The sequence below is a fragment of the Cricetulus griseus genome, chromosome 3, assembly GCF_003668045.3.
Source record: "Cricetulus griseus strain 17A/GY chromosome 3, alternate assembly CriGri-PICRH-1.0, whole genome shotgun sequence".
NCBI lineage: Eukaryota > Metazoa > Chordata > Mammalia > Rodentia > Cricetidae > Cricetulus > Cricetulus griseus.
Genome location: NC_048596.1, coordinates 241,435,924 through 241,461,545, shown reverse-complemented (window position 1 = coordinate 241,461,545; position 25,622 = coordinate 241,435,924). Strand labels below are relative to the sequence as shown.

Below are 25,622 nucleotides of genomic sequence, written 5' to 3'. Positions count from 1 at the left end.
CTACCAAGAAACAGGGACAGAAGCCTCTACCTTTCAATGAGTCAGTCAAATTTGATGCTGACTACTGTTCCCACCAAGATGGACTAGGGTCTGGGCACCTAGAACTACAGTGAAGATGAGGCCACTCGTCAACTTCCCCAGATATTCACGTGGGTCTTTTCCCTTAGAATTGAAATATGTGGACAGTTAAGTTTTCATTTTGCTTTGCTTTGCTTTTGATGAATATCAAAGAAGGACCCCTAACCAGAGCCATTAGCATCACCTTATTAGAGTAGCAGCTTTCAGGCCCACACTCCCTGGAACTCTGAGCCCTGTGTCAGGGTCAGTATTGTGAGTTCTTGCAAAGCTCCCAGATGCTGACACACCCTGCTCTGTAGTCAGCAGCAGCAGAATTCACAGGAGCAGGGAAGGGGCAAAAGTCCTTCCTCAACTGTAAAGTCAAAATTTTACAGGTACTCATCAGCTAATTTCAAAATCTTAACCTCACCCATCATGAAGCTGTGTTTGGGAGATGATTTTCCCTGTAGGCATCTTACCTGTTGGGAGGATGGGAGAAAGACACGATTCACAGATATTCTCTTCTGTAAGAAAACACACACATTGTGGGTTAAACACACTTCTGTTTTCCTGGCCTCTCTGGAAAGCACATGGCTCTGAATGTTTTTCAGCTTTACCCACCATCGACCAGAACGCCTTTCATTTGGGTTCGGTGCATTTTCTTCAGCAATGACAGAGAGTCAGCTACGAGGATTTTCTTGCAGCCTTCCCGAAGCAGAATCTAATGTACATGTTTAAAAAGAAAAGACCCGTTAGTAACTCAAGCATCAGGAGTGTCTAACTGAGGAATCAGAAAATTTCAGAGGCACTTAATGGTTCCCTTGCCTGCCAAACATTGTCAAGTGAGCAAGGCATTATTCTTGGCAATTTATTTGTTTTTATGAGCATATTATGGTATTGGTAAATCAAGTACAAATCCCAAAGTCTTGAAAAGTCCCTGCACTAAAATTCTGTTATCTCACAGGCATTTGCACTTTGCATGTGGTTGCTTGCTGGCACTTTGGTCACAGAGTCAATCTTTGCACAGGATGGAAAACTTGTCATTCCAAAGCCATCTACTCACTTAATAAACCCATCTATTCTCTGACAAATGCACTGGGTCTGTCATGAGCAAGGCATCAGGTGCAGATGAGAAGTGTGCAGAGAAGCCTTGACTACCTGTGCTTGTGGGTCACTGTAAGTGCTCTGGTACCCTTTGGCTTTCTTCACAGTGACATCACCCTCAGTTCTAAACCCAGACTTGTGATTTTCTTCCACAAGTGTAAATTCACACCACTGGGATTGGGAGTGGGGTAAGCTGGCAACCACAGTCCTCCATGGCAACCACACACAATGGCAAACCACAAGAACATCAGCTCTGGGTGAATCCAGCTAGAGGCTGCCTCCAAATCACATGATGTGACACATTCAGGACCAGAACTGATGATTACAACTCTATCCCTATGGCTTTCCAGTGTTTGGTTATGACAAGCAAGACTGCATGGTTCTAATATCCTCCTGTTCACTTTCATATGACTTGTGGAGGGCCTCTCCTCCTCCTTTTTTATCATTTTTATGAAAATGTGTCTTAATATACAGGAATACTCCTGGCCCAACCTCCCAAATACTAGGTATGTACCACACTGCTTAGATTTAACTTCCCTGTCAGATTCTACTAGAAATGTAACATATTTTGGTTTTCTTTTAAAAAGATGTTCTTATTTTTATAATAGAAATCATATTACATACAGGAAAAAGAAGAAAAACCAAAAAAGTTATCTACAAAATAATGATGCTGGCAAACTTTCTAAAAATTGGTTAGCAATTATGTGATGCTTTTGTCATCCTACCTCAAAGTAATAAACTCAGTTTCAGCCTCTCTGGTGTAGGGTCAGGAAGTATGGTGACACTCTCCAGGGTACACTTCCTGAGCAGGAATGGATGGAGGTTACAGCCCATGGAACAGACACAGACCATAGGATGCAAAGAAAACAGCAAAGCCTAAGGACTAAGGACTCTCCCCCGCCAGGACTGCATTTCTATGCAGGTACACCCTGCCTGTTCACAGAAAGTATTTGCTAGGTACATTTCAGTTGTCAAGAGTCAAGAACCCATGAAAAGGAAAACTACAGTGATAATTTTGCCCAATTCTATCAAAATCCAAAGCTCTAAACCAGAAAAATATGAAAAAATTCTAAGTGTAACTGAAATGATGCTAATAAGGTAGTTGTCAGTTGTCCACTGACAAAAATGTCTTCTGCAATACTTACAACATCTGCAATAGTTTCAAGCAACCAAGGGAAGCCAGCAAAAGAAGACAAACAGTACACGCCTGTATAAGCATTCTCTTTCCTGTGCTGGTTTCCCTCTCATGTCACTTTCAGAAATGAGAATGAGTTTCAACTGTTGAATAGAAGAAAGAGCAGAGGCAAGATACAAATTGGCTCATGTATGAAGCTGTCTCAGAAACGGGCTTCATTAAGGAAAAGGGAGTTACGACCACATGAACTAGGATGGGAAGAAGACTAAAAAGGGACAATTTATTCTATCAGGAATAATGACATGAATGGAGCCTCAATGGGAAGAAGAGGTTTCCCTTTAATGTATGAGACGGGGTAGAGGGAAGAGGAGAGCCATGAAGAAAATCCCTAAAAAAAAGGAAGTTATCTGACTCTTGTTTCCTTTTGGAGGTGGTGGAAGTTTTCCACAGCACTGAGTCTGAACTGGCCTACTTGACAGGAATATGGTGGAGCCAGAGACTAGGATAGAGCAGGTAAATTAGGAGCTGTAAAGTCACAGCACAGTAGGCTTAACTGTCCCAGGAAGAGCTTTCAGGAAGTGGGATCTGACCTCTCAGAGTGACTATCATATTAAAGGGACAGGCCTATGATCTAACTAAAACAGTTTTGTCCTGATGAAACCCCACACCTGCAGAAAAGTAGATACACTATTATCAACCCCACTTAGTAACGCTTCTGGCCTTAAGAACTCCATCCAAGAAAAAAAAAAAAAATTACTGCCTCACATTAACTTCATAACACTAGATTCTCTCTCAAAAATATTTATTGGCATTTCTCAGAAGGAACAATATTACCTTTTCAGAAGTTCTTCTTCCATATAGAATGTCTTTCTATTTTTCCCAGATTATACACCTAAGGACCAACTTCTTCCCTCACTTGTTCCTCTCCACTTTCCCTTTATAATTTGTTTAAAAGAAACAAGCTACAACTAGACAATCAATGGTCCATCCATATTCTATGGTAAAGTTAAATGAGCGCATACTTACAGCATTGACAACCAACTTGAGACCTTAGATTTGCTCCGTATTTTTTCTGATTCCTCTACAGCTTACAACCATGGATAATAGTTCCAAGTAAAAGGAAAATTGCAGCCTCACAGATACTTCACAAAGCAATAAAGAAGCACACATCAGAGAAGTCACTATGGTTCCTTAGAAACATCTGCTGTGGGGAATGTGCCAGAAAAATGGCCAAGTTTCAGCAGTTTTTATTTGAAAAGGCTCTAAACACTGGGATTTTGTTGGCTTTGCCTCATTCACTTTGCATGTGCTTGTCCTTAGACTGCAAATGGCTGCCAGGTAGCTGTCTTCCAAGCCCCATGAGTTTCCTCACTCCTAGCCTCATCTTCAGGTCAGTGGTGTTATGGGACTTCAATTCTACTTGGAATGCTTTGATCTTTTGGATTATTGCCAAAGATGACTAAGTACAGGGAGAAAAAAAATGTGAAAGATAAACATGAAGGCCGACTTCTCATTTACAAAGACTTTAATATCATGACTATATTTAACATATAACAACACAAAGTATGTATGAGCTAAATGGATTAAGGAAAGTATGGCTGGCCCGCACAGGCCACTTGTGTAAGCTGAAATAATTTGTAAAGAAAAAAGTTCATTTGGTCTCAACAGCTTATTTCAAAGATTTGCAAGTTTACAAACTATCTCAAGAAAAAAACAGGGAAATTAGATAATATGAGTAAAAAAGAAATTTATACCCTGGCCCCCTCCTACCCCAAGGGCAGGCAAGAAAGAAGTTGCTGATTTCTTTAAATTGATTGTGTCTTCAATTTTAAGTAGCAAATGTAAGTATAGGAAAACATGTTTGTAGACCCGGAGATGACTAAAGTGCATCTGGGAAGAGGCCTCAGGTGTAAAATGACTCATTGCACAACACACTATGACCTGTACAGGCTCAAGCCTCTGCTCTCAACAAGGACTCGGTCCCCACATCTCCAGCCTCCTTAGGAACAAGTTCAACAAGCTTGCTGCTTTCTCCAGAGGTGTTACAAACTAAGCCAGGAAGTGGTCCTAACTGGCACATGTTTTTTATGAGTTACCAGTTACAGCTAATGCAGTCTTGATGAAAATGGCATGGCAGTCCCTCTCAGGGCCCTGAGTTTAAAATTAGGTCAGTATCTGCACGTACTAGCAAGTCATTAACCTTTTGGAGCCTCAGTATTCTACTCTGAGCAATAGGGCTAATGCTAATTAGAGGCCAGTCATAGACCTAAAATGTCTGTCAAAAACAAAGTGGTAGTGACAGAAGTGCTGATTTCCATTTCCCCAACTTCACCTGTATCTGAGGTGAAGACTTATTTATCACTGCGTGGTAAGTCTCCTCTGTGTGAGCCTTCAATGACTTGTCTATTTAGAAAGGACACTGCGAAGGTGTATGGCAGCACACCTGTGACACATGAGGTTGGACCTTTATGTCTGAAGGGTCTTCATATATTCTAGGGTCACTATCTTACCTCCTACAGAGGATTATTGGAAATTCATGGGTCTGTGATACTTCCCTCAAATTTAGGAGAATTATGAGGGGGTTGTACTCTTTTATTATAAATGACAATATGAATTATAGTTTTATGAAACAAAGAAATCAAGACAAATACAGTGACATAAAAGTATGTCTGTGAAAACCTTCTCAGAATTGCCAAAGCTCCAAAGAGACCTGGGATATTTTTATGACTATCCCAAGAGGTTGCTTAGACAAAGAAGATAAACAAATGGCCACTAACAAAAAATGAAAGGGGGGAAAGAGAAAGAGAGAAGACAGGGAGTGAGAGAGCAAGATCTAAAGCCTTCTTCAGTGAGGAGGAGGAAGCACACTTGCAAACTCTGCAGCTTTTCTAACATCTTCCACCAGTGCCTCCGAGCTCCAGTGATGCAGCACTAGTGCGATAGTCTCTGTGGTTCTGTCCCCAACTCTCCGCTCTTCCCTCTTCCTCAGAGGGAGTATTTGTTCTATCCAAGGACCAGTGGCTAATAAGGGTTCTCTGCAGCCACTGTTAGGATAACTCTGGGTCTTCTTAAATCACTACCATAGTATAAGGAACTCTGCCTATACATTTAGATTTGAAGCCTCAAGCATATTCTGCTCTGCCTCAGGAAGTAGGACCCACCAAAGTACAGGATACTAGCAATCTTACTTACAAGGTATCATAAGTTTGCTACTGACCCTATTTCCTCCAAAGCCCACTTACAAGCCTGAGATGGCAGCTTCCTTGTCTGGATCACTGTTCTGCACTGGGGAACTGAAAAAAAAAGTAGGTAATTCTCCCTATTAGCTCATATCTAGATTCTTATTCTCTTCCTCTTTTTCTTTCTCCTTCAAATAATCTCTGAAACCCTCCAAGGCTGCTGGCCATAAATACCAGCATAAGGTTAGGCTCTGAAGAACAGGCCCTCAGTCTCTTTGCCTCAACAAAGCACACATTTCTTCACTAATCCATCTCCTACACAGTGCTGGCAAGTGCAGGTTTCAGATTGTCCACCTCCCATCTACAGAAAAAACAAAAAAACAAAAAACCTCCTTTCAAGTTGTTCCTTCCAGTCATACCACAGTTGTCTGAAGAGCAGAGATGCTAGAGTTTCCTCTGTAGTTCCTCTTAGCCTGCACCAGCCATTTCTCAGAGTCCATTTGGTTAAGTCCATAAGGTCCTGACATCTCGATTTCTCACTTAATTCTTCTCCAGCCACTTTTAACCCCCCCCCAACATACCTTCACCACAACTATGGAAATGCTAAAGTAACAGTATCATATTCTAGAGTCCCTCATGGTCTGCCACTCCCGCCCATCTTCTCACTGATTCTTGGTGCCATCACCCTTAGTTCAGCAGGCCGTCCTCCACTTTGCACCCTTCACAGTGACCAGAAATCTGACATATCTGCCTCATAATGTTCTTCTTACAATGTGAAAAATGCATACTGTTGCCAGGAAAGCAAGGTCATCTATTACAACAAAAACATTTTCAAATGATTGTAGAAAGCATGATCTGCATTTTAACACTTACGACTCCTAAGGAAGCTACCAGGATTTTGAAACATATCTATTGTTCAGTCTTTTAAAGAGAAAGGTTAGGATGCTAGGTAAATAGAGAAAGGTTAGGATGCTAGGTAACTAGTGTATTAATCATTTATCTGAAAATAATGGGTTCCATTTTTAACACAGATTTTGAACTAAAGGGGAAATAAAGTAGCACCATCATGCCAGCCAGACAAAGGCTCATCAGATTCCATGTTTAAACATGTTAGGGCTCATTAGATCTTGTGTTTAAGCAGGTCTCAGACAACAGAGTCATTCGATGGCTGCAAGGAAAATTATTTGAGTGTTTAAAGATATAGCTTATTCTCCAAAGTGCACACAATATTTATTTTCTCTAAAAACATCTTGTGGCCTGCTCAAATAGTCTGTGTAAGAATTCTCACTCCCTCTTCAATGCTATACTATATTTACCATACAAGTGAAAAACACCTTCTCAAGAGAAAGTCTGGAGGTGACTGAGGAATCAAACGGCTTCCTTAAGCTGAGATGTTTGCAGTTTCTCTATTTGGACAGGTTTCCAAACATTGAATTACAAAGTCTGACAGACATCTAAGAAATGAATGAACCTGCTCAATCATATGCTCCTCTGTCTAAGAATACTTACCTGCAAGTTATAATCCTGCAGAATCTTAACCAAGGAATCTCTCAAATTGGGAATCTCCATTCCTTCCTTTATGCGGTGGATTAGAAGAATCGGGTCCACGTGTGTGCCAATGTTGTTTAACAAGCCAGTAATAAATGCTACAAAACACCATGTAAAAATAACACATAAGCCACTCAGGAAGCAGAGGCAGGCAGATCTCTGCAAACTCAAGGCTAGCCTAGTCTACAAAGCAAGTTCCCTGTCTGGAATCAAAAACAAAAAAACCTGAAAACAACCAAACAAAAACAAAAAACCACCCAACCAACCAAACAAAAACACATGAGCAATATTAGAATGCATTTTATTTGTTCACAATTCTACTTTTTAGACCAAAATTAACAACCTATTTTCTTCAAGGTAAGTGTTAAAAATGTGAATTTTGAAACTCTCAAGAACTCATCCTCTTTAAATTTAAATACATTTTTAAGGGCTAATTTCCTCTAAGACAGTGTTTCTCAACCTGTGGTTTTTGGCCTCCTTTGGGGTCATATATCAGATATCCTCATTATGACTCATAATAGCAGTAAAATTACAGTTATGAAGAGGAAAAAAATAATTTTGTGGTTAAAGGGTCACAGTATTAGGAAGGTTGACAACCACTGCTCTAAGGCAGAAAGGAGAAACTGAGAACATTTTACAAAAAATTAAATGATATCTTTTATTCACTCCTTTTCACAATCATTTTATTATCAAAGTGCAACCAGCACTGAGAACTTTGATCACTCAGCTATTCTATACTTTAACAGTTTTCAAGGTTAGCATATATTGTGTTTTCCTTTTACAGACAAGGGAAGTGGGTATTTAATTTATCCAGTGTCCTGAAGCTCATAAGTAATGAACTCAAATTCCAACCATGTTAGATTCCTTATAGTTTCAAGAGAGAAAGTCCTCAAGGTTTATTTTAACTGTAAGCTACTTACATGAGAATATAGCCCCCTGACAACAACAACCACTAACCAAATCACAAAGCAGCAGGGAGATGAGAGAACCTCTGCAGATGGCTGAGCTGAACTCTTAGCACTGCGTTGATAAAATAGGTTGGAAAGGGCACTACTTCAATTCAAAACCTCACCCATGGCTACCATCCAGTAAGTTATGCATTTTCATAAAGGTCTGAAAAGGGCTCTGAGATTTCACACTGAGGGCCTCTTTGTATACAAACCCACACCAAGCCTCGTGGCATTTATCGGTGGAGCTGCAGAAGGCATGGTATATAACTATATAACCATCCTTACCCTCAGGCTTCCAGAGCCAGGCTCAGGCCTTTCTGCATGGGAGGAGTAAAAATCCTCAGAACTTTCACTGCTGGACTCATTGTGGATGTTTTACCATCAAAACTTTATTACACTCATCTATCTATTTATTCACTTATATTGATTTGTACTGTGTGTGTGTGGGAGAGAGAGAGAGAGAGAGAGAGAGAGAGAGAGAGAGAGAGAGAGATTCACATGCTACTGGGTGCTCATGTATGGAGTTTGAGAACAACTTAAGGGAGCATAGTTTCCTTCCACTATGTGGGACCTGGGGATTAAACTGCTCCACCAACCCACTTGGTCATAATTTTAGCCCAATGTACCCTAAGATAACTCTTCTTTATCCAATGGGTATAATATATACTGACAATTTACAGTCAAATGGTCTCTCTGCTTACGTGGTTTGTCAATGGAATACAGAATCAGGTCTTCCCAGAGCTCTCCATCATCTTGCTCCTTGGCAAACTCAATTGCTTTATCAACATCATGTAATTCCTCCATAATCATCTTGAGGGCACTTCGACTGTTTCCCATTCGGCCTAGAAGGGGTAAGGAAGTGTGGAATATGTTATTCATTTTAAAAAGAAACAGCATATTTCTTAATTTGTTTACAAAGCTTGAAAGAAAAGACTAAAGTGGACTTTCTTATACTACACTATCATTTCCTATCTTTGACAGCCAAATACATACTTCTTATGTATTGAGTGCTCATGTTGTGTAGAGTGTTCATTAGATGGTGTTTGTGAATGACATCATTTAATCACACTATGATTTTAGGCAGGATGCTTTATCTAAGTCCCTACTTTATTTTGTTTTGAACTTTTATTATTTAACTTTATGTGCATGGATGTCTTGGTTGCATGTATGTGTGTGTACCATATGCATGCCTAGTGCCCACAGAGACCAGAAGAGGGCACTGTATCCCCCTACAACCAGAGTCATGAAATTGGAGTGAGCCACCATGTAGCATGTGATAGCTAGGGATTGATAGACCCTCTGGGAGGACAGCAAATGCTCTTAACTGCTGAGTCATCTTTCCAGCCTAAAATAATAAATATTTTTAAAACATTTTTTCCTGGGCAGTTTATGGTAGTGGAACAATATTTATCCCTAGTGTATGAATGGACTTTGGGAGCTCATTCCCCATAGAGGGATACTCTCTCAGCCTAGAGGCATGGGAGAGGGCCTAGGCCCTATCCCAAATGATGTGACAGACTTAGGTGATCTCCCATGGATCATCTCCCTGGGGAGCAGAAGGGAGAATGGGATGGGGAGTTGTTCTTCGGGGACATGAGAGGGTAGGAGGAAGAGGAAGCTGGGATTGATATGTAAAATAAGTTAGTTTCTAATTTAAATAAAAAATATTTTTTCTTTTAATTTTGAGACACCCTCACTATGTAGCTCTAGCTAATTTGAAATTAATTATGTAGACCAGGTTGGCTTTGAACCCACAGAGATCTGCTTGCCTCTTCCTCTTGAGTGCTAGGGTTAAAGGCATGTGCCACCATGCCAGGCCTTAATATTACTTATTACTTTTATTTTCAATAGAAGAGGAAATACACTATTTGTAACTTGGCAAGATCATGTAACCACTGACTTGTATAGTTGGATTTTGAGCTGGGTCTTTTGCATTCTGCCTTCCTTCTCACAGTCCTGCAATTTCCTTTAAATTCAAATGCTGATACAGTTAAAACTTTAAAACACTTGGAAATCATTCTGCCTCTTCTGCTCATTAAACCCTTGGCACCTCCTAATTTTCACAAGCTGTTATTAGAGTTCATGTACAAGGCCTTATGTAGTAGAGGGCCAACTGTCTGGAGGAGGTTTATTATATTTACCCTGTCTCTTGTTCAATGCAGGGTCCAGTAAATGGTCATGAATTAAGTCATCTACTGCTCCTAAGACATTATGATAAAGACAACTCAAACAGATACTTCTTGGAGGATCACAGTTGGAAGAAGTCAGTGGATAAGCTACTTGAAGTTGTGATGAGAAGCCCCAAACCATGCTCAAGTAGAAAATACAGCCTCAAATATTTCTCCTAAGTAGAGCAGATCCTATGATTGGACAGTTCTAGGGCTGATGCTGAACATCATGAATTTGCTACCCCATACATAAGATTAGGAGACTTGGGTTACTTTTCAGCAAAGGCCAAAGGAGCCAATGGCAGTGAGTGGTGTGTGGAAGAAAGCTGTGGTGTGAGAAACATGGTATGTGGGTACAGACATGATGCCGAGCATATCCTCACATTTAGTCTATGCTGTATGTCACCAGCACCTGCACAGCTGCATGGTTCTCATGCATTCTGGAAGATGGAGAAGCCTAGTTTCCTGGTACACATCACACACAAACTCTGCCATGTCTGGAGGTAGGAGCACTAAAGCTTTGCTCTTGCTCCAAAGTCCCATGTTTTAATTATTAAGGATGTGAATTTTGAAAATAGGAGTTGTTTCATATCAGAGTGGTGATATAAGCCAATTATAAACTAAAAGGGAGAAAAAAAAACCCAAAGCCAAATCTGTTAGCCCATCTACAATTCTAATCTGTGTTGTGAAATCTGATACATTTTTGTTTGCTTTGTCCCTTTTTCATTACATATTTGCTATGTGTTCTTTTAGAAACATGACTCCAATAACTCCGCTCTGGAATCTCCTTTCCCATGTATTACATTTTTATACAAACTAGGCCTGAATGTCTGTCACTTTGTTCTCAAATCAGTGTTCCTTCTTATATGCTTTATGACAAATCTTCACCCCATATCTATGTTTATGGGAGTAAAATGAACAAATGCTACTTACTCAGAAGGTAAACTGTCTCTTCTACAAAGTTTCTTTGTTGACAGATCTCAAGAGCCTTTAATTAAAGCAGTGAGAAAAGTTACTATAGACTACCAAACAGGAAGACAATATTAAGAGAGCCATTTAAAATTTTTCATTGTTTCCTTAAAAAAAATAGAACAAAACAAAACACATATCTGTGGTTATTTGTTTCCATTCACCTTTCAGAGTTACTGGATTAACACAGGTGAACTGAGATCACACGAAGCAATATAGTGCTCTATCAGCAGAAGCAGCAGTGTTGGAATGTGTTTTTCTATTAAGCATTCTCTCATTTTATACCATTGCTTCCAACCTCATCTATTGTCATTTGTACAAACTGTCTCTTCTCATAGTGTAAGGATGCACTGTGTACTGATGAATCACACAATCACTCTAAATCAAATAACATATATTTAGTATGCTCTCCCTGCTGGATGCTGAAGGATCAGGTTGAGCCAAGGGATCAAAGGTGAGGATAATAGTAACATGGAATGACCACACTCGAGGAGACAGAGAAGGAGCCAAGAAACAAAGAAGCAGAAGAGACAGCACATCCACCCAGGCTCTTGGGCACAAGAAGGATGACAAAGAAATGACCACATGCCTTTCCATGATTGCACTTTGCTGAGAGAGGACCATATGCATGGAGTAAAGACACTAAGTTCGTGTCATTCTCCTGTGACCTCTCTCTGAGGAGAGGTGGCATCTCAATCAGGTACAATACACCAGGGAAACCACATCTCACAGATCATCCTCCTGCAGTACCTGCTTGGTGACCCCCAACTCTATCCAGCCATCTTAGTGTGGCTTTACCCGCCCTGACTACCTCTGCAGTGCCCCCTTTCTGAAACTTTCTCCTCATTCCTTACTCCCTACTCTAGAAAGGACTGGAGACAAGTACTGCCACACTTCACACTGGACCAGATTCTAGATGTCCCTCCATTTTCATCCTGCATGTGGCTTCAAGATTCTCTATCACTAGAATAACTAACTACTCACCATAGTAATCATTCAGTTTCCCTCTGCAGGGACCATGTGTTTGTTAAGCCCTATGCTTAGCACAATGCTGGCCTCACTGTAGAACTGTAATGAGCATTTTCTCAAATGAGGAGAAACAAGCTAACTGGGTTGCATATTTAAAGTAGGTATTTAGAAGCAACCAGGCAGCCAGGAGATTTTGAAAACAAGAATCAAAGCCATAGAAAGAACAGCTTGAGTTAATCATCTCTTTGTGTTCTGTGATTTATCTTTGGAAATAACAGCAGGAGCTGGTCTTGATATTTTGATTTTTGACTTAAATTTTCCTATAGACTATATATTTAAACCAGGTAAGGATGGGGGTGGGGACTGATCACTAAGATCAATGTATCTAAATAAGAAATAAATAGGGAAAAGAGCATCCTTAGTCTAGAATAGGGATGAAGCCAGGACAGTGTTTCAAGTCACACATACCATTGAAGTCAGAAATGACCCACACTTGGATGGTACATTACAGAAACCACTTACTCTAAGTGGCCATTTAATTTACACTGGTTAGCCATGTTTCAGATACTCAATGGTCAGTATGTTTGTTGATGTACCCACAAGGATGGTCCAGGCCTGCTGAGCATACTACCTGAATACTGTTACTGGGTATGTATCCCCAATCTTGTGCAGGTCTCCTGCCAGGAATCATAGTTGCCAAGATCTCAACAGGTTATGCTGTACTGGAGGATGGCTTTTCTTTTGGGGGAGGTTCGAGACAGGGTCTCTCTGTGGCTTTGGAGGATGTCCTGGAACTAGCTCTTATAGACCAGGCTGGTCTCAATCTCACAGAGATCCACCTGCCTCTGCTTCCCGAGTACTGGGATTAAAGGTGTGCACCACCACTGCCAGGCTGGAGGATGGCTTTCTACAATAGCAAGTCTTTGAAATGTGAATTTCCTATGTCATTAAAATATTTATAAGTGGATTCTAACAGTGCCTTATATTATTTTTCTTAACAATGATGAAACTCTAGAATGTAGGAGTTGAAAATGAGTGAAATATAAAAATAAAGTATAGGACACAGAATTCTTTTATTGACACAAATGACTAATGTGGCATCATACTTATTTCAGATTCTCAAATGTTTGGACACTATGTTCTCTCTAGAAGAAAGACTTTAGATGGACAATGAGATAGACAGAAAAGGAGGGACAGACAGACAGATACACACACACTCACATTCAGAGAGAGAGAGAGAAAGAGGGAGAGAGGCAGTTTTATGGCAAAGGTGAAAAGTAAGATAACTGACAGAAATCAAGTAACAAAAGATGCAAAAGTAGCATTCTAACTTCCTTTTTCTTGATCCAGTATGAGGTGAAAGGGGAATTTCAGGGTAGCAAGAGGAACATTGTCAGCTGTAATTAAACAATGACACCTACCTAGCCTTGACTCTGATATAGCCTAGATAACCTTTCTTTAAATCCTGTAGTGAAATTTTATCCACTTTGTGTCCCCAGTGTGTTCACCCAAATGACACACACTGCCACCTTTGAATGTTGTTTAGGAGATCATATATTCAGTTATAAACCTGACAAAATTATAACCAGGGCATCAAATCATAGGATCACATATGGAAATTATGGTCCAAAGACAGGTTTGCAGCTCTATTTTTCTTTATGCTTACAATGCTAAGGAATACCTTTGCTGCTACTTTAGTGAACATTTTAAACTTGAAAAACAATTCCTCAGCACTGTGAAGAACGAGGGGCCTGAGGTTCAGAAGCCTAACTTCCATGTCTGCCCTCAGCTTACAACTCCTCCATTCACACCCCTGTCTCAGCTTGCCAGGTACCAGATGCCTCCATCCATCTAAAGGCATGTCTGTGGAGATGAAGGACATCAAGCAAGTGAAAGCACAGCGCATGGAGGAAGGCAGGGCAGGAGGATTAAGGAACATACTGTTCTTTTAAAGCAGTAGTTGTTAGAAGTTTTTACAAGGTATGTAGCTCCCTTACAATGAACAATTCCAAAAAAAACCCACCTTATAATTGATTTTTTGTTTATTAACTATGTGATTATAAGTCATAGAAATCTAGGACTGAATAGCTGGGATCCTCACAGGGCTTCTGATGTGCTACTACTATCAGAGTTAGGGTTTGGGATTTCAAACCACACAAAATAAGGCAGAGCTGAATACTTCAATATTTCTAGTTGCCCACTTACAACCATTGTTCCTTTCAGCAATTACCCAAGCTCAGAACAGGTAAGTAACCTGACATGGAGGAATTAGTTCTCTGGAGTAAGAGGTTTCTGGGGAGGGAGCATTCAGATTTTAAAGTTTGTAATTTAGTTTTGGGTAAAAAGGCCCCATGTGCTGCATGTCTTTGAGCTGAAACATGTGAGGATGTATCCCACCACTCAACCCCTGTTATCTATGGGTGTCACAGATATCATAGACACCCCTGTCATAGCCTTAGATATCTGCTATTGGGGGATCTAATTTGTCATTCATGGTGGCTTTCTCTGTTTATGGTAAACATAAATAATAATTTCAGAGGTAATTCAGTATATATAGAATTCTCATTTCTAAGGAAGAAAAGAATGAGATCTTCAATGAATCTATAAGTCATGAGTATGTGTCAAAGTTAGCTTTGTTTCAAGATGAGGCAGGGTAGCACTTTTGTGCAAATGGATTTCCTACCATGGATCTTGCTAAAGAAATAATATCTGATTTAGATGTTTCAGTGCCCACAGTGAAAAGGCCATTTAAAGAGTTAAAAAATGCAAACTAGTGCCTTCATCCCTCTCCCCAAAAGAGTAGACAAAGTCCTTCCTTCCTCTGAAGAATTTACACGTAAGTGGGGAATACAGACTAGCAGAGCCAGAGAAATACAGAAGCTCAGTGGAAAATGCTGAGAACAGAGGGACTCTCCCCCTCTGCTTATCAAACGTGGCCCCTGACTGCAGCAGCTGCACTGACATCACTCTAACTCTAAGAAACAGACAGACTCTTTATATCACCTCAGCTTGGTATTTGTTGCCATCGATTTCATATTTATTCCAATTAATCCCTGTCACAGAATGCCGGTGCTCTGCCCCAAAGTCTAACCCAAAGGATATGTCTCACCACAATGGGCCAGTAGAACACACTAGACTCAGCAGCAGCCTTCCCTTGAATAGGGATGAATGCATACATCGAGAGAAGATGAACAAATGGCTTATGAAAGTGGCAACTACTTCTGACGTGTCCATACAGTGGGTCGGTGGCTTACCTTTTCAAGCGGGCAATGGGTACTGTCTCGGAGAAAGGGAAGGAGGTTTGGCCGGTCATATTCAGCATACAGACTGATCTGTTTCTCGTGGTAGCACTGTCCTTTATGATGGTCCCTCTTGAAGAGCTTGTGCAAATACTAAAAGGAACAAGATACACCACAATATCAGAATAAGAATAAAATAACCACTTAACTTTGCTACTTTCAATTGTTAACACCTTCCATGAAGGTTAGGAGACATGGTCTTGAGCAAGAATAATTTCTAGGCGATGAGGAATAGGGAGGAGAATGCCAATTGGTGGAGCAGATTCTGAAACTCTCTAGAAAATTCCTGGCTCTACTGGCTGTCACTGACAACTATGTGAGCTTAGACAAGTCCCTACTCACTCTGTGACTTGGGGTCTTCACCTGCAGAAAACTTCACTGAGTCAAAGCAATAACTTTATGCATCACTGGGAACCATGCCTGGTGTATGCTAAGCATTACATAGCATTAGTGTTGGTAAATCTTAATGTCATCATCTTGCCATCCAAGTCAAATGCCGGGGGTAGCAATCTTAGATGACAACAATTCTATTCTTGGGGCTGGGAAGATGGCTACATGCTTAAGAACATTGCTACTCTTGTAAAAAACCCAGGTTGGATTCCTAACACCCACATGGCAGCTTACACCTGTCTATAGCTCCAGTTACAGAGGATATGGCCTCCTCCTCTGGCCTCCATGCACACCAACAAGCCCACAGTGCACTTACATACATGCAAGCTAAACACTCTACCCAAAAAATTAAAATTAATCTTGAAAATTTTTTCTTCTTTCACATGAAAAGGCACAGGGCCACATGACTTTAAAAAACAGCAGTAACTAAATTAATCCTTACACACTCCTATATCCATTTTTAGAGAATTAATATAATCCTTTTGCAATTAAGTGGTACCTATATTGAGGGCTTCAGAAAACAAAAATATGTAATAAAAAGAGAACAACTGTTTCATACAGTTGGACTCTAAAGGGAATATTTTTCACTTACTACTTATTGAAAAGATTGAGTTCATTATGTAATGCCCCAAAATGAATACTCAGTGCTAATGTTAAATACAAACATAAACCTACAATCCACCAGAGGGAGGAAGACACAATTACACATAAAGTACATTCAGACTATGAGTGTTTATAACCAGGTGAAACCTCAGTTTTCCCGAAGCTCTGAGTTAGCTGCTGCTGTATACCACACCAAGACCAACATAAGTACTTCAAGAGTCATCCCTTGGGCTGTTCACAGTTCTCTGAGGCAAGGGGACATGGAACAGTCAAACTGAGCTCATTTGCTGAGCTAAGTCTGATAAGGAGTATGGACAAGCAGTGTGAAGTGGGGGTCTGGATAGGGCCAGGACATGGTACTTTCCCTGAAGAGGTATTTTTCCGTCACATATAATACAGACATTTAATTGCTGAGTGTAGATGGGTAGAGATGACTGTTTTAGTGGGGTATCTGACACCCTTTCCCTGGTTATACTGTCACAGAGCAATGCTGCCAGTATCTCTGTTTCATAGCTTAAGGAGGACAGAAATTGTTGCTCTATAAGCAAAATTTTAAGATAGCTATTGTGATGGAGCCTTGCTTGGGTAAGCAGATAATTTTGGGATTTTTCTGGTCATGAAAACTATGGCAACAGTATCTGCATTAAATGATGAGCAATAAACAAACCCACAATATATCCAGATTACATTCCTATCTGTGAGTCATATTCTAGTAATTTCTGCACACTGTGGTCAAAGCTCCAATCTGAGCAGTGTTCTCTAAGAAAAGTTGTCTGCATGGACACTCCCCCACCAATACACAGGCTCTGTTGAATTAAAAGGGCAAAGGAAACTAATGCTCACCACATGCTGCAATTCTGGTCTGTCTTCTAATTCTTCGACAACTTTTTTAATCTGAGGAAAAAGAAAAATTAAAATGCAGTTATGAGGAGACAGTCATATTGACAAATTACCCGATACACTTTACTGTGGACACGGTATTGTGGACACTCATCTAGTAATACACGCTATGGTTTGAATGTGCCTTGCTCCCCACCAAAACCTGAGTCCATGCTTGATTCTTAATGTAATCACTAAAAGGTGGTGAGACTCTTTCAGATGAAGGGTTTAGTTGGAAGTGACTGATTACCATATAAAGGATTCAACTGGACTCTTTCTCAAGAGTCCAGTTAGGTTACATGAGAGCATATAGTTATTAAAGAATGAGGAGGTGGCCACTTCCAGGCCACTTGCATCTGCCTTCTTTCTTCCAGGGTACACACGACCTCTCACAAGGCTCATCCTGTCTCCTGGTGTGCAACACCCTACACTGACCGGCCACTCTGCCAGCAAGAAGGCTATCACCAAATGCAGCCTCTTGATCTTGGGCCAGGTTATAAGCCAAAGAAACCCATTTCCTCTTGTCTGTGGTGTGTTATTAACAACAGAGAACAGGTTTATTAGATATAAAAAAGACTCACTGAAATTTTGTCTTCATTGTCCAAAAGCATGTCAACAGCTTTCTGAAATACAAGCACAGCCATAGTCACTTGTCTGCCACACAAGAACACTAAACAAAATGCAGTACCACAGTTATACAGGCCAACGGTTTATTTCTTACACTTAAGAAGCACTGAACTTCATGCTGTAAAATAATCTTTTTGTATACTGTGAATATGTGTCACTGTGACTGGTTTAATTAAAAATTGAACAGCCAACAGCTAGGTAGGATTTTTGAGGCAGAGAGGATGCTGGGAAGAAGAAAGGAATCGCCAGCCAGATGGAGAAGGAGCAAGACATGCAGGTAAATGCCACATGACATGCATGTGTTGCCAGTCATGTGGCAACACATAGATAAATAAAATGGGTAAATTTAAGTTATAAGAGCTAGTAGAACAAGTCTAAGGCACGGCTGAGCTTTCATAACTAATAAGTCTCTGTGTGATTGTTTGGGAGCTGGGTGTCAGGACAGAGAAGACTCTACAGCTTCATAAATGGTCCTATGGAAAATGCCGTTTGATGAGGGATACAAATTCAAATGTGTCTCAATCTGAGGTCAGTGTGTTTTGTATATTGTTAAACCACTGCACTGCTCTATTTTTACCAGATGTAAAAGTTACTACTGTATTCAAAATAGAAAACACGTTCTAGCCCCTTGATGTCTCAACTATGCTTACAAATTCCCATGTGATCCTCAGTAGCTCTGGTAAATATTGCAATACCACAGTCACAGAAGTGAGCAAGGGCTAGCCTTTTTAAGAACAGGTTAACTACAGGGAAAAAAAAATGAAATGTCTGAAATCTCCAAATATATAAAACTGGGGGATTCCAGTTTTCTATATTATCTATCACATTCATAAAACACTAATTATTTATGATAAGAGATAGAAGGATGACAGCCCATCTAATAAAATAACCGGGTCTTGCTGTTACCACCCTAATGTCTGTTCCAAATGATATTTTTGTTATATAAATAAGGGTGTTTGATTATTCCAAAGATCCTTTCTAACTTGAAAACTATGATACCTTAACTTTAGCTTAAATTCTCTGAATAGCAATTAGTTTCAGCTCAGCTATCTCTTTCCCACAGGTGCATATGTTAATTAGACTTTCAAGACACAGGAGAAAATGGATAAGGGGAATGTAATTATGCAATAATGTAATGTGCACATGCATGCATGCCTCAGTTACCACATTTGACTGCATGCTGCCATTTTTCCTGCCCCGAGGATCATGGACTAAACCTCTAAAACTTTAAGCAAGCCCCAGTTAAATGCTTCTTTTATATGAGTTTCCATGGTCATGGCATTTCTTCATAGCAATAAAACATTGACTAAGACAAGAGATCTTTCATATTTTTCATTAGATTTATTCTAAGGTACTTGGGGTGGGGATATTATGATGTGTGTGTGTGTTTTTTTTAAACTTGTTTACTTCTCAGAATGTTTGTTATTGGTATATAGGGAGGCTACTGAGTTTTGCATGTTGATTTCTGGATCCTGCTATTTTACTGAAAGTGTTGATCAAGAGTTTTCTGGAGGCATCTTCAGGATCTCTCACATCAAGGCACATGCCTGCAAATAAGAATGCTTTTCTCTTTTCCTTTATTCTAATCTCTTCTATTTCCTTGTCTTATTATTGCACCTAAGACTCCAAGCACTATACCAACTGGAGAACTTAGAGATCTTTCTCTTATATTCAACTTTTCTTTGGAATTTTTTTCCCTTTCTGGTATGTTGGTTATCGTTCTGTTGTACTTAGTCTTTATTATGGTAAGCTATGTTTCTTCTATTTTTGTTTTATTATGAGTGAAAGCTGAGCTTTTTCAGATGCCTTCCTAGGGTAATTTTCTCCACCTACTCCAGTGAGGTTGTGATTTCTTTCCAAGAGTCTGTCAACACATAATGTGTTACATTTATTGAACCATTCTTGTATTCCAGGAATGAAGTCAACTTGATTCTGGTGAAAGATTTTTCTATTGTGATGAATTCAATTTGAAAGTATTACACTGAGAACTTTGGCATTTACATACGTCAGGGAAACTGGCCTGCAACTGTCTCTTGTGTGTAAATGTGTCTTTACCTGGTTATGGTATCATGAAATAGAATCTTGATGAAATGGGGTGGGCAGAGTTCCTTTACTTTCTGCTTTATAGAACAGTCTAAGGGACACGTAGTTTTTCATTAAAGTTCTGGCAGAATTCAACAGTGAATTCACCTCAGCCTAGGCTTTTATAGTTGGGAGATGTTTTATTTCTTCAATCATTTCATGTTTTTTGATACATCTCTGTCTAATTTGTTCACATCCATATGGTTTAATTTTGGTAGGTATATGCCTAGAAATTATTTTTGTTAGTTTGGCTATAGTTTGCCAATGCTTGTTTTTTAAAGAACCAAAATCTTGTCTCATAATTCTTTGTATTAATTTTTTTATTTCAATTTTATTAATTTCTTCTATGATGTTAAAATTTTATGCATATGAAGGTTTTGCATAAAACACACACACACACACACACACACACACACACACACACACACACACAGACACACACAGACACACACACACACGCACAACTACTTATATGTATGATGCCCATGGAGAAAAGAAGAGGGCACTGGATCCCCTGAAATGGAGTTAGAGATAGTTGTGAACTTCCATGTGGGTTTTGGGAAATGAACCTGGGCCCTGTCAAGGGCAGGGAATACAACTAATCACTAAGCTGTCTCTAACTGCATTCTCCTGTAGTCTTTATTATTTTTTCTATTGACTGATTTGGGGTTTGGCTGATACTCATTTTTCTAGGACCCTGGAATGAATCATTAAATTATTTATTTGAGATATCTAGTGTCTTTAATGTAAGCACCTATTCATATAAATTTCCCTCTTAGAACTACTTTCATTGTATTCCCCATGTTCTGATAAGCTATGTTTTCATTTTCATTTGATTCTAGGGCATTCATTTTCCCTCCTGATTTCTGTGGTACTCTAGTTATTATTCAATAATGTGTTATTTAATCTTCACAAGCTTGTGGAATCTCTGTATTTTATTGATGTCTAGTTTTATTCCACTGTGATCAGACAGAATAAATTGTTTCAATTTCCTTGTATCTGTTAAGACTTGCTTTATGCTATAAAGTGTGGTTTGCTTAAAAAGTTCCATGATTGCTGAGAATGTATATTCTATAGTAAACAAGTGGAAATTCTATAGATTTTGGAGAAGTCCCTTTGTTCTATGTCACTTACCTCTTACCTCTGCTTCTTTTTAAATATTTTGTCAGGATGACCTGTTTACTGCTAAGAGGGAGACCCAGAAGTCACCCACTATCATTGTGCCTGGCAAACGGTGCCTTTGCATCCAGTGCTGTTTCATGAAACAATGTTCAGTGCAAGATGTTCAAAACTGTTAGATTCTCCTGATAGACTTCCCTGAATAGGAAGTGACTTTATTTTTTCTAAGTTTTGTTCAAAGTTTATTTTGTTAGACATTAGAATAGCACCACCTACCTATTTTCTAAGTTCTATTTGTTTAGAATACCTTTTTCTCTCTTTTTATCCTAAGGCTCTATTTGTCTTTACACCTAAGGTATATATTTTTGCAGACAAGTAGATGGGTACTGTTTTAATCCAACATTCTAGTTCATGTCTTAAAAAATATTTTTTGTTACTTAGCTTTGTTTTCAAGGGTGTGTGTTCATGCATGTGGATGTGTGTGTGTAGGTCAGAGGATACATTTCAGGAATTGGTCTTCTCCTTCCACCATGTGGGTCCCAAGTATCAGACTCAAGTTGTCAAGTCAGCAAGTCAGGTTTGGTGGCAAGTGTCTACCTGTTGAGCCATTTCACCAGCCCTAGGCTGTCTCTGACTGGAGAGTTATGCCCATTAATACCAAGTCACTACTGGAAGGTCTGTATTAATGGCTATCATTTGTTTTTTTTTTTTTCCTAGTGCCTTCTCCATGTAGCTTATAGGTCTTCTATGATTTTGTTTTCCTCTCTTTGCTTCTGGAGACTTCTTTCTCTCTGTAGCTTGCAGATGTGGAGTATGGGGAGGAAGAACTCACCCCCTACCTTGCTGTTTTGTTCCGTACTCTAGGATAGAGACTGCAGGTTTTCTTATTACCCACCACCTGACACTTGTGTGTTTATCTTGTCTTTTACACTCTGCCACCACTGTGATGCCCTGCTGCCTTTCCATACTTCTCATCATTCTATTGGAAATACAGGACAGTTTGCCTATCCATGGGCTGCCATCTCTTTCCCTTCTTTAATCACATGCTTTTTATAATCAGAGCCCCTGCATGAACTGCCAGGGAGCTACATGATTCTCCATGGTCCTAAATGACTAGACTTACAGTATGAAAAGAGGCTGAACATCCCTCAGAATAAGCTGTTGTGAAGAGTAATACTGCACAGCATATCCCTAAGTGTAGTGTACCATGTGGAAATGTGTTCATCCTTCCGGAGCTTGTAGAGAGCACTTTATAATTTATTTCCCAAATAAGAGCCTCAGTTTTTATGAGCATCAGTATTTCCAATCATTACTACTTTTAATTAGTTCTTTTTACAAATGGGGAGGGGAGAGGGAGAGACAAGGAGAGAGGGACAGGAAGAGGGACAGGAAGACAGAAGGAGAGTAGCAAGGAAAGGGAGAGGTGAGAGATGGGGGAGGGAGGAGAGATGGAGGGGGAGAGGGAAAAAGAGAGGGGAGAGAGAAATAGAGAGACTGACTGTTTCACTTTGTGAACGCTCTTGGGAGCTGTGGAGGTGTATAAGAAGTAGGCTGAGAAAGCCAGGAGGAGTATGGCAGTAAGCAGCATTCCTCCATAGCTTCTGCTTCAACTCCTGACTCCAGATTTATCCCTTGAGCTCCTGCCTTGGCTTCCTTCAATGGAGTATGACAGAGGATATATAAAACATGTCAACCTTTTGCTTTTGGCTATAGTCTTTATCATCAAAAATAAAAATCAAACTAGGACAGGGTCTAAACAGAAATTCATTTAAATTTTCACACTGAGACACAGACTAAGACCTTCCTTCCCTTCATCCATTCATCCCTCCCTCCCTTCTTTCTTCCTTCCTTAACTTCTCTTATGAATTATGTGAATTGTTAAAACAAAATAGCACAAATGCCTCTTGTCAAGCACTACATCAGTGTTTTGGATACAGCTCAGTGGAAGAACCGGTGCTTACTATGTACAAGGCCTTGGGTTTGACCCCAGTCCTGCCACCACCACAAAAAAAGTGCCTGTCATTAAGCTACAATGGCTTACTCAGAATAACTATGCAAAAAAAGGCTTCCAGAATGCCAACTGCTGAAAGTCAGAGGGTTCTAAGCATGGCCAGCAGCATATGATCAAGTACGTGATTCACTTGGACAGGTAGCCCCTGATTAGCCCTTTGAATAGTTAATAGTCAATATGTAGAAATAAGAAACATATTACCTCTGAATCGAAATCCATTAATAAAACTATCTTATCCTTGATGGAGCTGAAAAGATTATGCTTGTGTATCAGTTGGAAAACATCTTTATGTCTTAATGTTAAGTATATTTCCAAAGCATTGCCATAATTTTTGTCATAGGTGTACCTGGAAATAAAAAATTAATATTCATTAGCAGTTACAATTAAAATGCACAGATTATGTTTCATAATATTAGAGACTAAATTAGTTGTTCAAATAGAAGAATTAACTTTACTAGGCAAAGTATTCACTGAGATTTAAAAACATATGGTTCCTATGTACTCTTTTATAGAATCCTGGCTTTTATCTCACCAAATTTGAAAAAAATGCATAATATTCAAGTAATTAATGTTCCTTCTTGTGGTCTCAGCCTTAAAGGTTTTATAGAAATCTATACTCCAGTTATTCAACTTATGGTCCAAAATGAAGGTGATACTCTTCTTATGTAATAGAAGAACCAATCTGAATTCTTGTAAGCAGTGTTCAGCTGACAAATGAGTTATATTCCAGCTCATCTGGAGGAGGCTTGAATAAAGCTGAAATGTATTTTTCCTTTGAAACATGCTCTCACACTAAGTCCCTCATTTGGTTGAGGAAAGCCAGTTGGACAGAAATCATCCTGCTGTTCACTATTAACTGTGCTACAAAGACCAGGGGCATCCAGAAAAAAAGCTTGTGATAGAAAACAATGAGTGCTCTAATTTAGAATGTCACAATCAAGACTTCCTATGTGCCAAGTCTAATGTGGTTCTGATGTCATGGGTTCTTTTGTCAGACTTCAACAAAAATGAAAAGTGAGAGAAATCCGAGGTTTGTGAGTGCTGAGGAAGGGGTACAGCAGGCCTTCCTTCTTGAACTGGTCTATGGTATACCAACTAGTGCTCTACACTGAGGCTCTTTGACACTCTAACTTATCTCTGTATCTCATACATGGCAGAAAGCCAGATGGAAGTACCCAATAAAGGGAAAACACTCATCAAACATCTCTTGCTGAGAAAGTTTGAAATTATCCCTATATCAAAGTGTGACCTGTAACTGTACAGATAAAGATTCTGAAGCAGAAAAAGCAACAGGCTTGCAAACTTAAGAATAACAGAATCCAGAGCCTGGCTCAAGGGGAGAGCCTGAGGGAGCCTGGTACCCTTCTATCTCCTCACCAGGACCCACACCACCCCACTCCTCTGGAAAATCACAGGATAATGCGGCTCTACACATTCATCTTCTAGTTACTCACCTGAGACTTAGAAAGCGGTTTCCAGTGAAGAGTGATAAGGAGAATGGAAAGGCATCCTCACCACTCTGAGATTTACAAGCACTAAAACATACTCACAGTTCGGCCAGTGTTTTCAATAAAGTCTTGTTCTGACTGTCCTTCTTCAGGTGGTCTCGAACTGCTTGAACGATCACTGAATTGTTATACAGATCTCCAGGCCACTCTCTGATCAATGTGGCAAAGCCCTAACCAAAGAAGAAGAGCAGGAAAATAAAACAAACGAAAAAAAAAAAAAAAAAAAAAAAAAAAAAAAAAAAAAAAAAAAAAAAAAAAAAAAAAAAACACTGCATAGTGTGATGGTGTGATTGCATTTGGGTTTTAATTCACTGTCTCTTGCTCTTTACTCCCTCCCCAATGCAGGACACAGAAACTTAGTGGGTCATAAGCCCACTAAGAACACCTTAAGAGGGGTCCAAACCCTGCCTGTGAGGAAGGAATGCCAAGCAACCACACCAGACAGGCCTCTGGCTTTCCCCATCTCTCTATTAGCCATCATGCCTACACAATGAAGTTTCCACAAATGCCCAACACACCACGGTTCAGAAAGCTTCCTGAAGAGCAAAAAGGAAGAAAAGAAAATTGAGACGCTGGGCACTCCAGATAAGTGGTTCGCCACCCAAGGACAGGAGGCGATGGGTCTCATTATATTGCCGAGTTTGACTCAAATTCACAATCTCCTGATTCAGCCTTTTGAGTAGCTGGAATTACAAGTGTACACTACTGGACTTAGGGTTCTTTTCATTTGTTTTTGTGTTTTGCAACCTGATCTTTAGTGTTCTGTTGGCAGCCCAGAATTTTTCATGGACATAATTTTGGCAAACAGTTCCTGTGGAACATTGCTACTTGATTCATTACGTGATCATTTAAAATGAAACATTAAGATGAGAAAAATGGAAAATAATATTTAAATCATTTATGTAGTTTAATAACAATAAAATTATTTCTAACTTCTTTAGTGGTATTCATGAGGCAGATATAACAATAATGCAGGAGAAAGTCAGGTTGATTTCCTTCAGCCACAGTCAGATATGACATGAATT

General features: G+C 39.7%; 1 protein-coding gene across 1 annotated transcript in view; it reads right to left on the bottom strand.

Moving 5' to 3' along the window:
- Nucleotides 1-25,622, bottom strand: part of Vps41 (VPS41 subunit of HOPS complex) — a 149,243-nt gene that overhangs the window by 5,544 nt on the left and 118,077 nt on the right. The window contains exons 18-27 of the mRNA XM_027409382.1: nt 24,640-24,767; nt 23,291-23,435; nt 17,832-17,873; nt 17,215-17,265; nt 15,334-15,471; nt 11,075-11,129; nt 8,675-8,815; nt 6,985-7,121; nt 679-778; nt 537-581 (exon numbers count right to left, since the gene is read on the bottom strand). Of these exons, the coding sequence (XP_027265183.1) occupies nt 537-581; nt 679-778; nt 6,985-7,121; nt 8,675-8,815; nt 11,075-11,129; nt 15,334-15,471; nt 17,215-17,265; nt 17,832-17,873; nt 23,291-23,435; nt 24,640-24,767 (982 nt within the window). The remainder of the gene's footprint in view (nt 1-536; nt 582-678; nt 779-6,984; nt 7,122-8,674; nt 8,816-11,074; nt 11,130-15,333; nt 15,472-17,214; nt 17,266-17,831; nt 17,874-23,290; nt 23,436-24,639; nt 24,768-25,622) is intronic.